The 17,507-nt window shown below is 37.2% G+C and overlaps 1 protein-coding gene across 9 annotated transcripts in view; it reads right to left on the reverse strand.

Moving 5' to 3' along the window:
• Window positions 1-4,308: 4,308 nt before the first annotated feature.
• Window positions 4,309-17,507, reverse strand: part of TMCC1 (transmembrane and coiled-coil domain family 1) — a 185,180-nt gene continuing 171,981 nt past the window's right edge. For 8 of the 9 annotated variants that reach the window (XM_039886806.1, XM_039886809.1, XM_039886807.1 and 5 more), the window contains 2 exons: window positions 16,937-17,072; window positions 4,309-8,275 (listed from right to left, as the gene is read on the reverse strand). In XM_039886806.1, the coding sequence (XP_039742740.1) occupies window positions 7,961-8,275; window positions 16,937-17,072 (451 nt within the window). In that variant the 3' untranslated portion in view covers window positions 4,309-7,960. The remainder of the gene's footprint in view (window positions 8,276-16,936; window positions 17,073-17,507) is intronic. The other variant, XM_039886810.1, reaches the window with a different exon arrangement.

The following is a 17,507-nucleotide window of genomic DNA, read 5'->3' on the forward strand; positions in this document are numbered from 1 at the left end:
TACATGAATGTTCACAGCAGCACTGTTCCTAAGTCAAAAAGGTTAAAACAACCCAAATATCCACCATCTGATGAATGGATAAAAATATGGTATATCCATATTACACAATACTGTTCAGCAATAACAGGGAATGAAGTACTGAAACATGTTATCGCATGAACGGACCTTGAAAACATCTTAAGAACCAGTTACAAGGGACCATGTATTATTTGATTCTATGTATGTGGAATAGCCAAATCTATACAAAGCAAAGATTAGTGGTTTCTTAGGGCTGGGGTCAGGAAATAGCAAGGTGACAGCTAAGGGGTGCAGGGTTCCATTTCAGGGTGAAAGTGTCATTGAATGACTTATGGTGGATGCACAACTCTTGCGAATATACTAAAAGCCACTGAGCAGAATATTTTAAATGGGCAAATTGTATGGTGTGTGAATTATATCTCAGTAAATCTATTTAAAAAAAAAAAAAGACTAAAAGCACCGTAGTCTGGGTTGTTTTAGTGCAGGGGCAAAGAGCATCACACTCCAATCATCCAAGTCAGCTGACAACCTGGTCATGAGGATTAAATAAATTTCAGGAGGAAGTGTGTTATGTTTTGGAAGATGCCTACTGAAAATGAGTAAAAGATAAAAAAAATCTACATCAGTGATTAATGCAGTGTGATTCAGGGTCTTTATTAGAAGGCCATGAAGGACCATCTGGGCAGGCAGAATGATGCTTCAGGGACTCGGCCAGGTGCTCTAAGTTACAATACTTGTGAAGTTTTCACATTCACGATTTACACATACTCTTTCGTTCTACTGTTTAAGAAAAAGTTTCATTGATATATTCAAAGTTTATATTTTGGGAACCAGATAAAGGGGTCTTAAAATGAAGAAAAATCAAACTATGTGATAGGGCACTTAAAATAGACAAAAATTTTGTGGCTTGATGTTTGAAAATCTTTTTTGTACTTGAAAAATCAACTATTAAAAGTATTTTTTTAAAGAACATGATTAGAAAATTTTAAGCTGCTTGCAACTACTTTCAGATAACCCAGTAATTTGGCAAATGAACTTAATGAGATAAAACTGACATTACATGGTTTTTGGAACCCTGATTTTTGAAGTACCACAGATCCATTGATGTGCTCTGTAAGAATTCTGACCAGCTGAACACAACTCACAGCACGATTCCAGGTACTGAGGACATAGCCAGGAACATAACAGTGTCCTTGCCTGTGGTTAAGAAATCACCAGTAAAATCTATCATTAGCCAACTGTTTGTGCATTTATTTGCAAGTTTTTGTTTTCTATGGCTGAGACTATTTGTAGAGCACTTATTCAATGTCAGGCACTGGGCAAGGCATTGTACATGGGCAAGGCACTGTACAATTATTTCATTTCATCTTTACAACATGCTCTTTAAGGTATAGTGGTTATCAGTTATTTTCATCATAGTTTGCTGTACATTTATTAAGAGTCTCAATAATGATTGAAATAAAGTCTTCTAAAAGAATATTTCTTTGGACAACTTAAACATTAAGGCCAAAGCCTGAATAAATTTTGTCAAGTCCTCTTGTTCTAGCATTTAAAGATTCTAATGCCAAAGGTGACAAGATTTTTTTTTTTTTTGTAATAAGAATTGAACTCTAGCTTCCTATACCCTCACTTCCCAGATCTCAAGTAAAATTTTAAGCTTTCCTCATTATAGGATCAAAAGACAAAACACCAAATACCTTGGACAGCATTTTTCAACTAGTCAACTGACTTAAATGACATCAAAAAGAGGCTACAGGTTCCTTTTGAAAGGATTATTGTTGTCCTTAAATATAAGGCTGAGTCACCACACCTCTCATATACCTTTAATGTCTTCTCTTGTAGCCAGAGGGTACATCTTAGCATGGCATTCAAGATTTCTTGCAACCTGGCCCCTGCCTAGAATTTTTAACTTTGTTACTGATTCACACATTCTTCCAGGCAGCCTACCAGCCATCCAAGGCTCCCATCTGTTGCTTGAACCACTTACCTTGGCCTTTTTCACCTCCATGATTTTGCTGATACTATTCCTTCAACGTGGAATGTCTCTCTCACTCATTTCTACTCATCAAAAACCCATCATCTCTCAGCCCAGATACCATAACATCCTCCATGGAGCCTTTCCCCATTGTCTTGTCAGGATTGCTTCCTCCTCTTCACTCCCACACATGGCTTCTCACTGTATTACAACATGTTATCTCCTTCTACCAAATTCCTTTTTCCTTGAGTTAGCACATCTCCACAGCCCAGTCTTGAACACAGAATGGCTCTCAAATGCTGCTGGATGAATGAAGGGCTGAACTGAATAGGCTATATCAGCCACTGTAAGCACACTTCTTCATATGTGTTTTATGGCAGCAAGACATCCATTTGACCACCAAGCCTAGAAATCCAGGGTTGGAAGAAAGTCCAATGGGTGGTCCAAACTTGGTCCACAGCCCCTTCTAAAACAACCCTAAAGCAAAAGATGGCCCATTATAATCTAGAATTAGAATACTATCAACCCTTTTTTCACCTCTGTTCAATGGACTTATTATTTTCTTTAAAAAAAAGTTTTGATATTTTTAATTAAAAATATACAAATACATTCATATTATGAGATTCATATTTTATAGGAGTCAAACATAAAAGTCCTGTTCTTCCATCATCTTTCCCACTACCTTTCTCAGAAATAACTACTGGGGACAGTTTAATGTGTAGTTTCGTTTCTATATATTTACATACATATCTTTATACAAACAAAAATGCTTTCAACATAAATAGGAGACAAGATACTATTCTACAACTGGCTTTATTTTTTTCCATTAAATTCACTGATTTATACAAGGCTGAACATTTTCTTTTGAATGCTTATTGGTGATTTCTTTCTTTTTCTGTGACCTATTTCTTCATAATCTTTGCCTATTTTCTACTGAATTCATTTTTCTTCTTCGTTTGTATTAACTCTTATATTGACACATTGTGGACACCCACCTTTTGTTACATATTACATATGTTACACAGATCTATTTTCCATCACATTCATTTAACTCAAGTTTCAGTGTCCTTACCCGCACGTTGAGGATGACACTGCCTGTGTAAGACTGTGGAAGAATCAAGTGAGAACTGCATGCCGAGTACCAAGCATTATGCCTGGCATTCAGTAATTATTCGATAAATGTTAGCTATTCCTCTTTACCTAGATTGGGGGCCACAAGTTGGTAAATGTTTAGTTTAGTTCATGGAGTTTAAAATTAATACATTTGAATCTATTAGGTGAGGCATACATTTTCTAGTTGGTCATACCTTCCCCAACCTCCTCAATCTGTTTTCTTTACTGCAGCTTCTCAGATTTGTTACCAGCCTTCTACTCTCCAAAGTTTTTAATGGATGAAAATAAAGGAGGCTTTGAAATTATGTATCACCTATAATCAGGGCTGCCCTGTGTACCTATTATGCACTGTACCACACTAGGATGTATCCTTCACAGTGTAATTTACTTACGGAGGCCCTTTGGATTGGCCAATGTACAACCTGCACGTGTTCAAGAAGCTTAATGGCATTCTCACAGCAATTTTAAAAGCTTTCACAAGAGGCCTTTATTTTCACGACATCTACTAGGTTGGATTAAGATGGGTGTGATATCTCTACTTCACAGATGTTGGAGGCACAGAGCTAGTAAAACAGAAGTGTGGCCCAAATATCTCGACGTGTAGATTAGGGCTGTGAAGTTCTAAGTCATCAGGTCCCTGCTTGGTACTCTGTCAAAAGCAAGATTAAGCTTCTGGATTTCCAGAGGCCTCCCAGAGATCATCAAGGAAAAGCTGTAATAGAAATTACTTCATCTATAACCATAGGTGGAATTAGGCTAGATAATAATCGCTTACATGTACACAGAACTTCAAATGCTAAATATTTTGCAAAGTATGTTTATATACCTATCATAACATTTGTTTATTAACAAAGCCTTGTAAGAGTCGACAGGGATTATTATGTCCATTTTGAGGTCTTCAGATGTTGAATTTGGGGGTACTGCTTCTAAAGAACTCCCTCCAAAGGACTAAAAGGCAGTCTTACTTACCAGTGTAAAGGAATTGTGGCAGGGTGCCAATCCAAAATGTGTATAAAATCTAGGGAGACAGTGACAGCCACTGAACTATGAGTTACAGTTTTAAGATACTGGCTAAACATACACACATATGCACACACGCATGCACAACATACAGTTTCTAATGCACAAACCAGTGGAAAGTTTTAGGACTCACAAACTTGTAACTGGAAACTGAATATGCAAAAATAAAGAGCAAAACAAACCCGAGTCCAACCACCTCGTTAATAGCTGAGGTCTTTATTTCAATTTGTATGTACAGTAAAAGTGCTGCTGAGAATCTGCAGCAAACAGACAAAACATAAATGTAATTCTCTCTCACAATTAGCAGCTTAAAATCTATCAACTACAGTGTTAACGTTCACACGTTCACAAGTGTCATTTCTGTACTTTTCAATTCGTGCAAGTGAGTTTTTATTCTTACATACTTTAATAAAACACACTTACAGTCTAGTAGTCAATCCTACTAAGGGTATCACCTAGCATACACAATACACAGACAGAAATGTTAACTCTTAGAGCCACTTTCAAAATCCCCAGTTTCAGTTGGGGGTGGGAACCATAATTTTGCCTTTGTCAATTTGTTGATCATAACATTTGGTTTTGTTTTGGATGCATATTTTCCAAAGGTGAAAGGCAGCTCCTCACTGGAACTCACTCGGAATTCAGCATTTAATCTGACTATACCTCAGAGGAATATGAAATCAGAAACAAAACCAAATGCAGTGAAAACAACATGAAAATATGCTCATTATCAAGACATGGCTAGCAAGGAAGGCTTGATCCCAGTGCTTTTCTTGGCATCAGATTTTTACCTCAGTTGGGTAGAAGGGGTACAGAGGAGAGAAAGGACCCCAGTCAGCAAAGTGTAAAACTGAGCCTACTTTTGCTTCTTAAGGAGTCAATGAAATAGAAAGCCTTCCTTGCTAGGACGCACTGAATATTTACCAAGGAATCAAAGTTGGAGCAGACAGAAGTGCCCTTTAATTATAAAAAAGGTAAAATGTTAGTTGTTCTACAACCTGAAGAGTCACCCAGGTTACCACAACCAGCCTCACGCATCTACTAACAAGTAATCCAGGAATGCTTCGTTTCAAAGGGAATGCACGTAGTCTTTAAAAGAGAAGAAGCATTAAAGCGAGGGGAAGTTTCCACCCACAGAACAATTATTGAACCATTATAGAAGAAATCTGAATAGACCAGAGAATCCAAGAAGAGCCACAACGCAAAGAAACTCAAAGGCTATAGGTTATGGGCAGCAGAAAATGGGGAAAGGCATCAAAACAGATTCAAGGTTACAAATAGCATTAAATGCAGACAACTGTTGGGCCTGATGAACAGTCAGGAGACAAGAAAGCTAGAAGGCCATTATTGTGCCTGACTTAGCCTAAAGGTCCTTCCTAAGACAGTTTGAGAGAGGATGATGGAAAGTTAGCATGGGCATGTTTGGCTGGGAGCTCAGGGGGTTTTCCAGAGGCGAAAACCTTCCTTTGATAGAAAGTGTCCCAAGGCAAATGGAACAATTTCGATCCATCGATCACAGTGACTTCCAGTGCCCACAAAACTTAGTAGCCTCTATACAGTTGAGGTTCCATCTTAGAAAAACTGGAGGACTGTGGCTAGAACATCTTTTTAATAACTTTGCGTGGCTCTCTTCTCTACTCTGAGTCATTAAGCTAAAGCAAAAAGGAGAAACTGTGCTAGTTCGACAAGGTCATGGTGTCCTTTGGCACGTCTGCCTAAAGTCACTGTAATATTTTTAGGCAAAGTTAACATTTTAAATACATAGGCTTGGGAACAATTTGTTTTTGGCTTGAACATGAATTGGTTCCAATTACTTTTTAAAAGAAAAATTACCTCTGTGGTCTCTGCTCTGAGCACTAATTTTGAGAGGTCAACAGAGCTAACAGGTATACTACAATCATCTGGGGATGCAGTGAAGACTGGGGTACCTGAGTTAAAATATCAAAATGATTATGGAAACAACATGCTGACTCTGAGAAGGCCAGCTTGCCAAAGCCACAGGAGGCTGGAGCTGTGGTGTAAACCATGCTCTCAGGCGGACAAGGCAATGCTAATCTAGTTTCAAAGGAATTTCCTGAAATGAGGGAAATAGGCAAAGCATGCTCTGCTACTCTTCCTGGAGCATATTATATGCCCCTGGCTCATCACTTGGTGGTACAGAGCTGAGGCGAAGAGGGAACAGCATTTGTGATTCAATACCATGAATATGAAAAGATTAGCCAAGTTTTCTAGATAAGCTCTAAAAGCCCAAGTTCTACTAGGATGGTGGAACTGGTTATAGGATAGGGAAGAAATCTCAGTTCATTTTTCTAAATTGTCTATAAAAATCCACTGAGCATAGTTATGTTAAGTCAGTCTATATGAATAGGAAGCTGACAGCATTTTACACCCCAAACCTGGGTCCTTCTAACCTGACTATTCCGTCTCTGCTCTTAAGGGAGAATCAATTCTCTCAGGCAGACAAAATAAAGCTTTGAAATTAAGGATGCTGGGGCCAAAATGCAGACAGAAGATTCCACATCACTTTGGTTTCAGTAATTAAGGGATGTTAAAAATAAATTAAGGAAACATAAGGAATTATTTATGAGTCTCATAATATAATCTCATTTTTTTCCTTAAAGACAACCCCAGTTTAAGGTCACTGGGTGAACATTTTCTTGGGGCAAAAAAAATGCTGGTTTATGGAAACAGCCTCCCCCTCTCCCTGCACACCCCTTTCCTCTCCAACCAAGCCAAGCCCATGAAGCGGTGGTGTGGGGGTGGCAAAAAGCAGCAGCAGCAGCCAGAGGAGAGAGTTTAAGCTGCATCACAAAACAAGGGCATCAGAGGGCAGCATTTATAGCAAGTCTTCCTTTACTCAAACTGTTTCAAGACAAGAGGGAGCAGCACACTTAAATATCCACACATTTCTTCATTTAAAAACATCACTTCTTTATTTCAAAGGAAAAATAAAAGACCCTCCCAACCCTTTCCAAAAAAACCCAATAATAATAATAACAATAATAAAAAATCCTATTAGAAACCATAAGGAAGCACTGAGAGTTTGAGTATTACATTCTTCAAGTATGCTGTTCGGATTTTTTTTTAATTGGTGACTATACACGTATTTTAAAAAAACCTTAAAAGTGCGGCCATGGGATTTTGCTTAAAATTAAGTATTTGGAGGGCTACTTCAAAATACTGTAGTAGGACTGTGCAGTGATCCTGTGGGAACATGATGCTCTCACTTTTGCATCCTAGCAAAGGTTAAGGGACCAGGTTCAAAAGTGACCACACTTCCAGGGTTAGCATGAGTGGCCAACTTGAGGAAGCCAGAGAGATCCATGTGTTCTTCCACGGACAAGAAAAATCCACCCTGAATCCAAAAATTCAGACAAGGAATGTGGTAGGATTTCACAGTAAAGTTAGTCTGGGAGGGGGAGAGGTGGTGAGCCCAGACAAGGCAGGGTGTTAGGTTTAACTGGTTTCCCTAATCAGGTTTTCTCATATTTTTAGTGGGTTTTAGTACAGTCCTTCAAGCCACAATTTAGATGCCCTTCAGTGTGCTCCAGATTGTTGGTTCATGTTAAAGGACTGTTTAAGATTTGCATCCCAAGGAAAATCATGCTACATAAAAATGATCCAAGATTTTTGCCCAAAAAACTTCTTGGATAAAATCTAAAAAATACTATTGCAATTGCGTCTCTTGAAGAAAAAAACATTATTCTAAATGTAAACAGATTCACTCAACTCTTTTGTTGTTGTAGAAAACTTCAGAGTAGGTAAGTTGCTGTCTAATTCTTCGCTGCATGCACTCACCAGAGGGTAGGGGAGCACTGCCTTCTTTTGCCAGCATCATCTGGAAGAGGAAAAAAACCGTTCTACATAGCTGAAGAGGGCATCCCAGTGCTTCCAGAGAAAGGCAATGAAAACCACAAGGAATAAAGTGCTGAACGTCCTGTTGCGAGTCTTCATGAGAGGAACCACACAGTTGGCTACCGTGGAGACAAAGACCAAAAGGACTGCCATGACTGCCAGAAGAATGTTGATGAGTTTGCCCAGAAGGTTCCGAGCAGTGGCATTCTCCAGCCCTTCTAGCTGTACCACCTGCTGCTGCTGCTGCTGCAGCTCCATCTTGGAGATGCGGGTCTGACATGCCTCCAGGGCCTCCTGTGGACCAGAACAGGGAACAGTTAAGCCCTCTGCTCACAAGTACTCTGTGTAGCAGACATGCCCCTTGAGCAAGCCAGATGCATCTTGAGCTTTGATAATGATTTTAAATATGCTAGAGAGTGATGACAGCATTGCACTGGATTAAGAAGACTCCTTTGTTTCTCCCCTTAAATTTACAGCAAGTTGGACAACTATAACTCACAAGGGGTCCCCTGCTCAACATACAAACACACCTGAAAGATCCACACACGGGAGCATTTGAAGAGCCTGGAGCAACACAGAGGTTGTTGCCAAGTAGCTGTGAGATCACGAACTTGCCTGCCTTGTCCCACCCAACAGAGCCAAGAAGAGAAAACTGAGATCTTAAACAGTACAGTGGGGCCGCAAAACTGTGAACTTGCCCCCCTGCCCCATCCATCTAAGCATGGCACTGGGGCCAACAACCATTAGTAAAAAGGAGGTAGTTCTGAGAGCTCACAAAACTGGTTTTCCACCACCTGCCACATACCCCCATCACAGTGGTGGTGTCCTGTAAGTAAGGCAAGCTAGTCACAGAGGGGATGCTCACCATCCCAGTGCTTATGCAGCATTTTCCTTAACTGAAGCGATGCTGCTTCACTTGCAATACCAGAGGTGCAAATAGTTCAGGTAAGAGAAAACAAAAAGTTGTGCTCTAACACCATCCACTGGAAAACAAGAGGAAGTATGCTACCTATCAACCCACTTATTTGTTGAGAGCAAAACAGTAACTAAACAAGAAAGGAGCTCACTACCTAAAATGTGCAGAGAAATAATCCTTCAAACACTATGAACAATCAAGGTAACACGGGAGCACAGAAAGGAAATGAAAAGTTTCTCAGAAACCAAACTCAAAGTCATTGAAAATTGTGACTATAATGACAGAGAATTTAAGATTGCAGTTATGAAGAAGCTCAATGAGATAACAAGAGAATTCAGTCAGAAGGGCAGTTCAATGAACTCAGAAAGAAAATTAATGAACAAAAGGAGTACTTTACTAAAGAGATTAAAACTATAAAAAAGAACCAACCAGAAATTCTGGAGCTGAAGAACTCAATAAATGAGATGAATACATTAGAGAGCACTGGAAACAGTAGAGGAGATGGAAGAGACGATCAGCAAGTTCAAAGACAAGAAATCTAGAAATAACCCAGGAGGAAGAAGAGAGAGAACTAAGAATTAAAAAAAAAAATTAAAGAACTCTACAAGAACTATCTGACTCTATCAGAAAGAGCAACATATGCATAATAGGTATACCAGAAGAGGAGAAGGGAACAAATAATCAATGAAAACTTCCCAAACCTGTGGAGTTGGACCCTCGAATTCTAGAAGCTAACAAAACATCTAATTATCTTAATGTAAAAATAACTTCTCTAAGACACTTATATTAAAGTTGTCAAAAGTTAATGACAAAGAAAGAATTTGCAAGGCAGCCAAGGAAAAAACGGCTAATCTTTTAGGAAATTCTATTAGATTACTATCAGACTTTTAAAAGAAGAAACCCTACAAGCTAGGAGAGAATAAAATGAAATATTCAAAATATTGAAGAGAAACCACCAGCCAAGAATGAAATATCCGGACAGGTATTTTTTAAATATGAAGGAGAAATAAAGGCTTTCCTAGACAAACAAAAGCTTAGGGAATTTACTACCAGAAGATCTGCATTATAAGAAATGTTGAAAGGAGATCTTCTACCTGAAACAAAAAGATGAAAGAATATAAACTTTGAGTAAGATGACAGACAGAAGCAGGAAATTGCAACTCTATTTCAGAATAGGGTATTAAACAAAAATATAGCATAAGTTAAAAGAGAAAAAGAGCATTAAAAAAACTATAACTTCTGCAATTTGGAAATGAATATACAGCATAAATAGGGGTAATTTGTGACAACAAAAACATTAAAGGAGAGGATGAAAAGAACTTAACTTGCACAGGTGAATGAAGATGCAATCAGAAGAAATAAGACTACTATATGTATGAAACTTTTTTTACAGAAACCACACACACACCCACACCCACACACACACACTAGAGCTGCGACACATAACATAAAAAAAGAGGAAACAGAAGAAAAATCATAGAAAACTACCAAACTAAAATAGAAACACAAGGGAAAAGAAATAAAGTAGAGACACAGCAACCAGAAAACAAAACATAAAATGGCTGTAGTAAGTCCTCATATATCAATAATCACTCTAAATGTAAATAGATGGAACTCATCAATCAAAAGGCAAAGAGTAGTAAAACAAATTAAAAAATAAGACCAAACTATATGTTACCTTCAGAAGACCCATCTCAGCTACAGTGACAAACACAGGCTCAAAGTGAAGGGGTGGAAGATGATACTCCAAGCAAATTGCAGAGAAAAGTGGGTGTAGCCATATATATATCAGACAAAATAGATTTCAAGATAAAAAAGATAACAAGAGACAAAAATGGACATTTTATAATGATAAGATTAAATTCATCAAGAAGATATAATACCTATCAATATATATGCACTCAACCTAGGAGCACCAAAATATTTAAAGCAATTACTAACAGACCTAAAGGGAGAAACTGACCAAAAAAACCCAAAACAATTATTGTAGGGGACCTGAACATCCATAGACAACAATGAATAGATCATCTAAACAGAAGGTCAACAAGGAAATATCGGCCTTAAATGACACATTAGAGCAAAGGGCATATTTGATATTTATAGAACTTTATCACATATGACAGAATACACATTCTTCTCAAGTACACACTAAACATTCTCAAAAACAGACCGTATGTTAGGGCACAAAATTAGTTGAAAGAAATTTAAGAAGACTGAAATCTACAAGCATATTATCTGAACCGCATGGTATGAAACTGGAAATTAACTACAAGAAGAAAGCTGGAAAGAAAACATGAATATGTGAAGAGTAAACAACATGCTACTGAACAAATATTAGGTCAAAGAAAAAATGAGAGATAGAAAGATACATAGAGACAAATGACAATACAACATCCCCAAAATTCTGGGATGCAGCAAAAGTGGTACTAAGAGGGAAATTTATAGCATTACAGGCCTACCTCAAGAAATAAGAAAAATCCCAAATTAACAGTCTAACATTACACCTAAAAGAACTAGAAAAACAAACAAACAAACAAAAATGGAGTCCGAAGTCAGCAGAAGGAAGGAAATAATAAAAATTAGAGAGAAAATAAATAAAGAATAAAAAGACAATAGAAAAAATTAATGAAACAAAGAGCTAGTTCTCCTGACAAACCTCTGGCTAGACTCACTAAAAAAAAAAAAGAGAAAATACTCAAATAAAATTAGAAATGAAAGCAGTTACAACAGACACCACATAAATACAAAAGAATATACAAGAATACTATGAAAGGCTCTATGTCTCCATGTTTGATAACTAAGAAGGAATGGACAAATTCTTAGAAATATATAACCTTTCTAGACTGAACTATGAAAAACTAGAAAACCTAAAGAGACTCATCACTAGTAAGGAAATTGAAACAGTGATCAAAAGCTTCCCCCAAAACAAAAGTCCAAGACCAAATGGCTTCACTAGTGAATTCTACCAAATGTTCAAAGAAGATATAATACCTATCATTCTCAAACTCTTCCAAAAAATTGAAAGAAGAGAATACTTCCTAACTTATGTTACACGGCCAACATTACTCCGATACCAAAATCAGGACAACACAAAAAAAAGAAAATTACAGGTCAATATCATCTCTGATGAACGTAAATACAAAAATCCTAAACAAAATATTAGCGAATCAAATATAACAATACATTAAAAAGATAATATGTCATAATCGTGTAGGGTTCATTCCAGAGATGTAAGAATGGTTCAACATATGCAAATAATCAATACTATTAACAAAATAAAAGATAAAAATCTTATGATCATATCAATAGGTGTTGAAAAAGCATCTGGCAAGATACAACATCCATTTATGATAAAACACTCAATACAATGGGTATAGCAGGAAAGTATTTCAATATAACAAAGGCCATATATGACAAATCCTTAGCTAATATCATGCTCAATGGTGAAAAACTGAAAGCTTTTCCTCTAAGATCAGGAACAAGACAAGGGTGTCCACTCTCATCACTGCTATTCAACATAGTACTGGAAGTCCTGGCCAGAGCAATTGGGCAAGAGAAAGAAATAAAAGGCATCCAAATTGGGAATGACGAAGTAAAACTGTCACTATTTGCAGATGATATATGGTTCTCTATATTGAAAACCCTAGACTCCACGAGAAAGCTATTAAAAACAGCACAGTAAAGGTTCATGATACAAAATCAATATACAAAAATTTGTTGCACTCCTGTATACTAACAACGAAATATCAGAAACAGAAATGAAGAAAACAATTCCATTTACTATCACAATAAAAAGGATAAAATTCCTAGGAATTTTAGCAAAAGAAATAAAGGACCTGCACTATGAAAACTACAAGACATTGTTGAAAGAAACTTAAGAAGACAAATAAATGGAAAGATATTCCATGTTCATGGATTGGAAGAGTTAGCACTGTTAAACAGTCCAGTGGGGCTGCAAAACTGTGAACTGGGCCCCCTGCTCCACCCATCTAGGCACGGCAATATGTACATCTAAAGCAATATATAGATTTAATGTAATCCCTATTAAAATCTCAATGGTATTTCTCAAATAGAACAAAAAAATCCTCAAATTTGTATGCAACCACAAAAGATTTCAAATAGCCAAAACAATTGAGAAAAAAGAACAAAGCTGGAGGTATCACACTCCCTGACTTCAAACTATACTACAATGCCACAGTAACCAAAACAGTATGGTATTGGCAGAGAAACAGACACAGAGACTAATGGAACAGAATTGAGAGTCCAGAAATAAACCCACACATACATGGGCAACTAATTTTCAATGAAGGAGCCAAAAACATACAATGGAGAAAGAGAAGTCTCCATTTTCATAATGGTGATGGGAAAACTGAAAAGCCACATGCAAAAGAATGAAACCAGACTGACACCATACACAAAAATTAACTCAAAATAGATTAAAAGCTTGAATGTTAAGACCTGAAACAATAAGACACATAGAAGATAACGTAGGCACTACACTTACGGACCTTGGTTTCAGAGTGGTGTTTGTGAACTTGATCCCATAGGCAAGGGAAGCAAAAATAAATGGGATTACATAAAACTAAAAAGCTTCTGCACAGCAAAAGAAACCATCAACAAAACAAAAAGACAGCCAACCAAATAAGAGAAGATATTTACAAATGATACCTCTGATAAGGGGCTAATGTCCAAAATATATGAAAAACTCATAAAACTCAATAAAAAACAATCTAATTAAACGGGCAGAGGACCTGACTAAACATTTTTTAAAGAAAGACATACAGATGGCCAACAGACATATGAAAAAATGCTCAACACCACTAGCTATAAGGGAAATGCAAATCAAAATTACAATGAGGTACTACCTCATACCCATTAGAATGGCTGTTATCAATAAAACAAGAAATAACAAGTGCTGGAGAGGATGTGGAGAAAAGGAATCCCTAGTACACTGCTGGTGGGGCTGTAAATTGGTCAGCCACTATGGAAACAGTATGGAGGTTCCTTAAAAAATCAAGAATAGAGCTATCATATGACCCAGCAATCTCTCTTCTCGGTATCGACCCCAACAATTTGAAAACACTTATTCATCAAGATATATGTAACCCTATGTTCACTGCAGCATTATTTAAAATAGCCAAAACATGCAAACGACCCAGGTATCTTTTGACGGATGACTGGATAAAGATGCAGCACACATATACAACAGAGTATTACTCAGCCATAAAAAGATAAACTATTGCCATTTACAACAACATGGATGGATCTTGAGAGTATTATGTTAAAGTGAAATGAGTCAGATGGAAAGGACAAGAACCATAGGATTTCATTCACGTGTGAGATATAAAAAAAAAAGCAATAAATGAGCAAACAAAACAAACAAAAAAGTAAACTCATAGATACAGGAAACAGAATGGTGTTTATCAGGGGGGAAGCAGGGGCTGGGGGAGGATGACGAGGGTTAAGGGAGTCAAAAGATCATGGAAGGAGACTAGACTTCTGGTGGTGAGCAGAAAAAAGAATATATAGATGTGTTACAAAGCTGTACACCTGGAATTTATAAAATATTATTAACCAATGTCACCCCAATGAATTTAATTTTTTTAAAAATGAAAGCTTAAATGGATTTAGCATAGTCACACTATTGCCTTTTCTGCAAATATTTTCCAAAGGTGTGGTAACTTTTAGGCCAGTAACCTACTCTGTGGTACATGATTTCAAATAAAATCTGACTTTTGTTATAAACAAATAAACAAAGCAAACAGAGCCTTGAATATGAGAGGCCAAATGCATAACTCACTATTCCAGCCAACTATTATGCACCTAAACTGCCCTCCACTGCATTCCTATAGGATGGCTCACAGGAAGCAGTGGCCACAATTAGATTTGGTCTTGAACATTTTAATGACAAGGCCTCAAATACACGATTTTCTCTTTTTCATTTAAAAATTATTAATTTAAGTTGCACAGGACACACATACTTATTCGACATAAAAAATTTCAAATAAGACACAAAGTCTCTTGATATTTTCCTTGATTCTAGTCTCTGCCCTTGAAGTAATATTGTTAATTTGGTGTGTTGTTCATTCTTTCGCCTGAGTTTAAGTGTATTAATATATGTGCCTAGGAAAATATATAGAATTATGTTTTGATATTCTATCTTAATATAAATAGTACCATACTATACGAACTGATCCATAATACGCCTTTTTCCCTCAACAGTGAGTCTTGGCAATTTCTCCATATCAATACATAGAGATTCACCTCATTCTTTTTAACTGCTACATAGTACTTTATAGTATGAATATGTCACAGTTTATTCAGCCAGTTCCCTATTGGAGAGACTTATTTTCAACTCATCCACTATAACAATGGAGAGGTGAACATCCTTTGGACATCCTTGTAAACACAACCTGGTGTTTTTCAAGTCGAGTAAATTCCCAACATTAGTGGAAAGGGCTCCCTGCTCTGTCTTTCAAATATACTCCTCTTTTTAAGAGTGATCTCTGTAAAAAGGGCACGATAGCCAAATACTAGACCAAACATTACAAGTGATCTGCTTCCCTCAAGGCTAGAACTATATAACTTTACCCATGAGTTCAAATGAAATTTACCACAACACTCAAAAGACACAATCTATTTCCTTAGTTATGGTTTGACACTCTTCAAAGTTTAGCAGTGGTAGGAGCCCTGTGTTTTTCTGGTCTTAGTTTCAATGGGTCCTGGTTTCTTAGGATTTGAAGTGAAGGCCAGTCAACTTCAGACTGAAGCTAGCTAGAGAATGGACAATGTATACTTCCCAGACCACTATAATATTGGGGAAAAAACTAAAACACAAACGGAACTCCAGGGGCCTGGAGAAGACGGCAGCTGGGCAAATGACGTAGACATTCTCTTGATTATTCTAGACCACTGTAATACAACTTTCCCGGACCACTTCCCTTCTCTAAGACTAATTCCAAGATGCCTTCGTATAAAACCAACTGTTCCCTAAGAAGTAAGCCCCAACTGGGATGAGAAAAAGTTAACTATTCTATTTTCTCATAGAATAAACTAGAGGGCTACTAGCTTTAAACATTACTATCTTGTGTTATTTTTGCAAATTGCCTGGCAATGTGCCTGTAAAAGATGTGGATTTGGCAGCTAGGACAAAAGCCCCCTCAGCTATAGAAGGAGAAGATAGGCAAGATGGCCATGAGACTTGTCAGAGCCAGCTCCTGAAGCAGTAACAGATGTAAGGCATGTGGTTTTCCTTAGATTGAGACCACTATGATCCTAAGAAACATTTCCCAGGACTCACGCAAGCCTACCACCTTCAAATGGCATAGATTTTTGAGAAATACACCTCATTTGAGGAGCAGGTGTAGTACAGTTGGTACTAGCTTCTTTTGATATGCTACTTGCCCCATCTTTTTTTTTATAAACTTCTTTTTGTGGTAAAATACATAACATAAAATTTACCATTTTAAAGCATACAATTCAGTGACACTTAGTAAATTCACAATGTTGTACAAGCATCACTACTATAAAAATTCCAGAACATTTTCATCATCCCAAAAAGAAACCCCTTAGCCCTTAGTTATCATTTTCCATTCCCCCTTCCCACAGCCCCTGGCAACCACTAATCTTCTTTCTGTCTCCATATATCTGCCTGTTCTGGCCATTTCATATAAATGGAATCATATAATATGTGGCCTTTTGTGACTGGTTTCTTTCACTGAGCATGTTTTCCAGATCCATTCATGTTGTAGAATGTATCAGTACTTAATTCCTTTTCTCTTTTTTTATTGTGGTAAAATACATATAACATAAAATTTATTGTTTTAGCCATTAGTATACAGTTAAGTGGTATTAAACACATTCATATTATTGTGCAACCATCACTACCATTCATCTCACAGATCTTTTCATCTCGTAAAACTGAAATTTTGTACCCATTAAGCAATAATCCCCCTAATTCCCCATCACCATAGCCCTGGGCAACTACCATTCTACTTTCTGTTAATCTTTTGCTTTTACATCTAATCCTTCATGCTAACCTGGATGTCCCGGGCCCGTTCATAGGACTGATATGCAATTTTCTCTTCCATGCTGGCCAATTCCTGCTTCAAGTTCAAGATTTCATTCTGGTGGAGTTCTGTTAGGTCATTTAGTTGTTCTTCTAATCGTTCACATCTAAGAAGGGGGGAAAAGTTAGACTTTTAGGCATTCTGTATTTTTCCCCGGTATTATTCACATCCAATTCCCAAAACTCATTCTGCAAAGGAAGAAAATAAAATAACAAAAAAATTGAGTAGCCTGGGGTATCAGGGCATGCTAGTGGGTACGACTTATCATAAGGCCATAACACAGCAGCAACATGGCTCTTTCATATTCTTCTCAACACATAGTATTTGTAGCAATGCCAGCAGCCATGGTTAGCTTTGAGCAAACTTATAATAAATGAGGCAGTTCTTATTCTGTTCTATGTAGCATATGGGAGAGGCAAAAACTTAAGCAGTTCTCATCAAAAGGTAAACAGTACATAAATGGAAACTGACCTAGCACTCACCAGTAGCTTATTCTGACACTGGACAGGTCACTCACCTGGATGTTTATGATTAATAGCCC

This window comes from Pteropus medius, unplaced genomic scaffold (genome assembly GCF_902729225.1).
Source record: "Pteropus medius unplaced genomic scaffold, Ma_sr-lr_union100, whole genome shotgun sequence".
Classification (NCBI taxonomy): Eukaryota; Metazoa; Chordata; class Mammalia; order Chiroptera; family Pteropodidae; genus Pteropus; species Pteropus medius.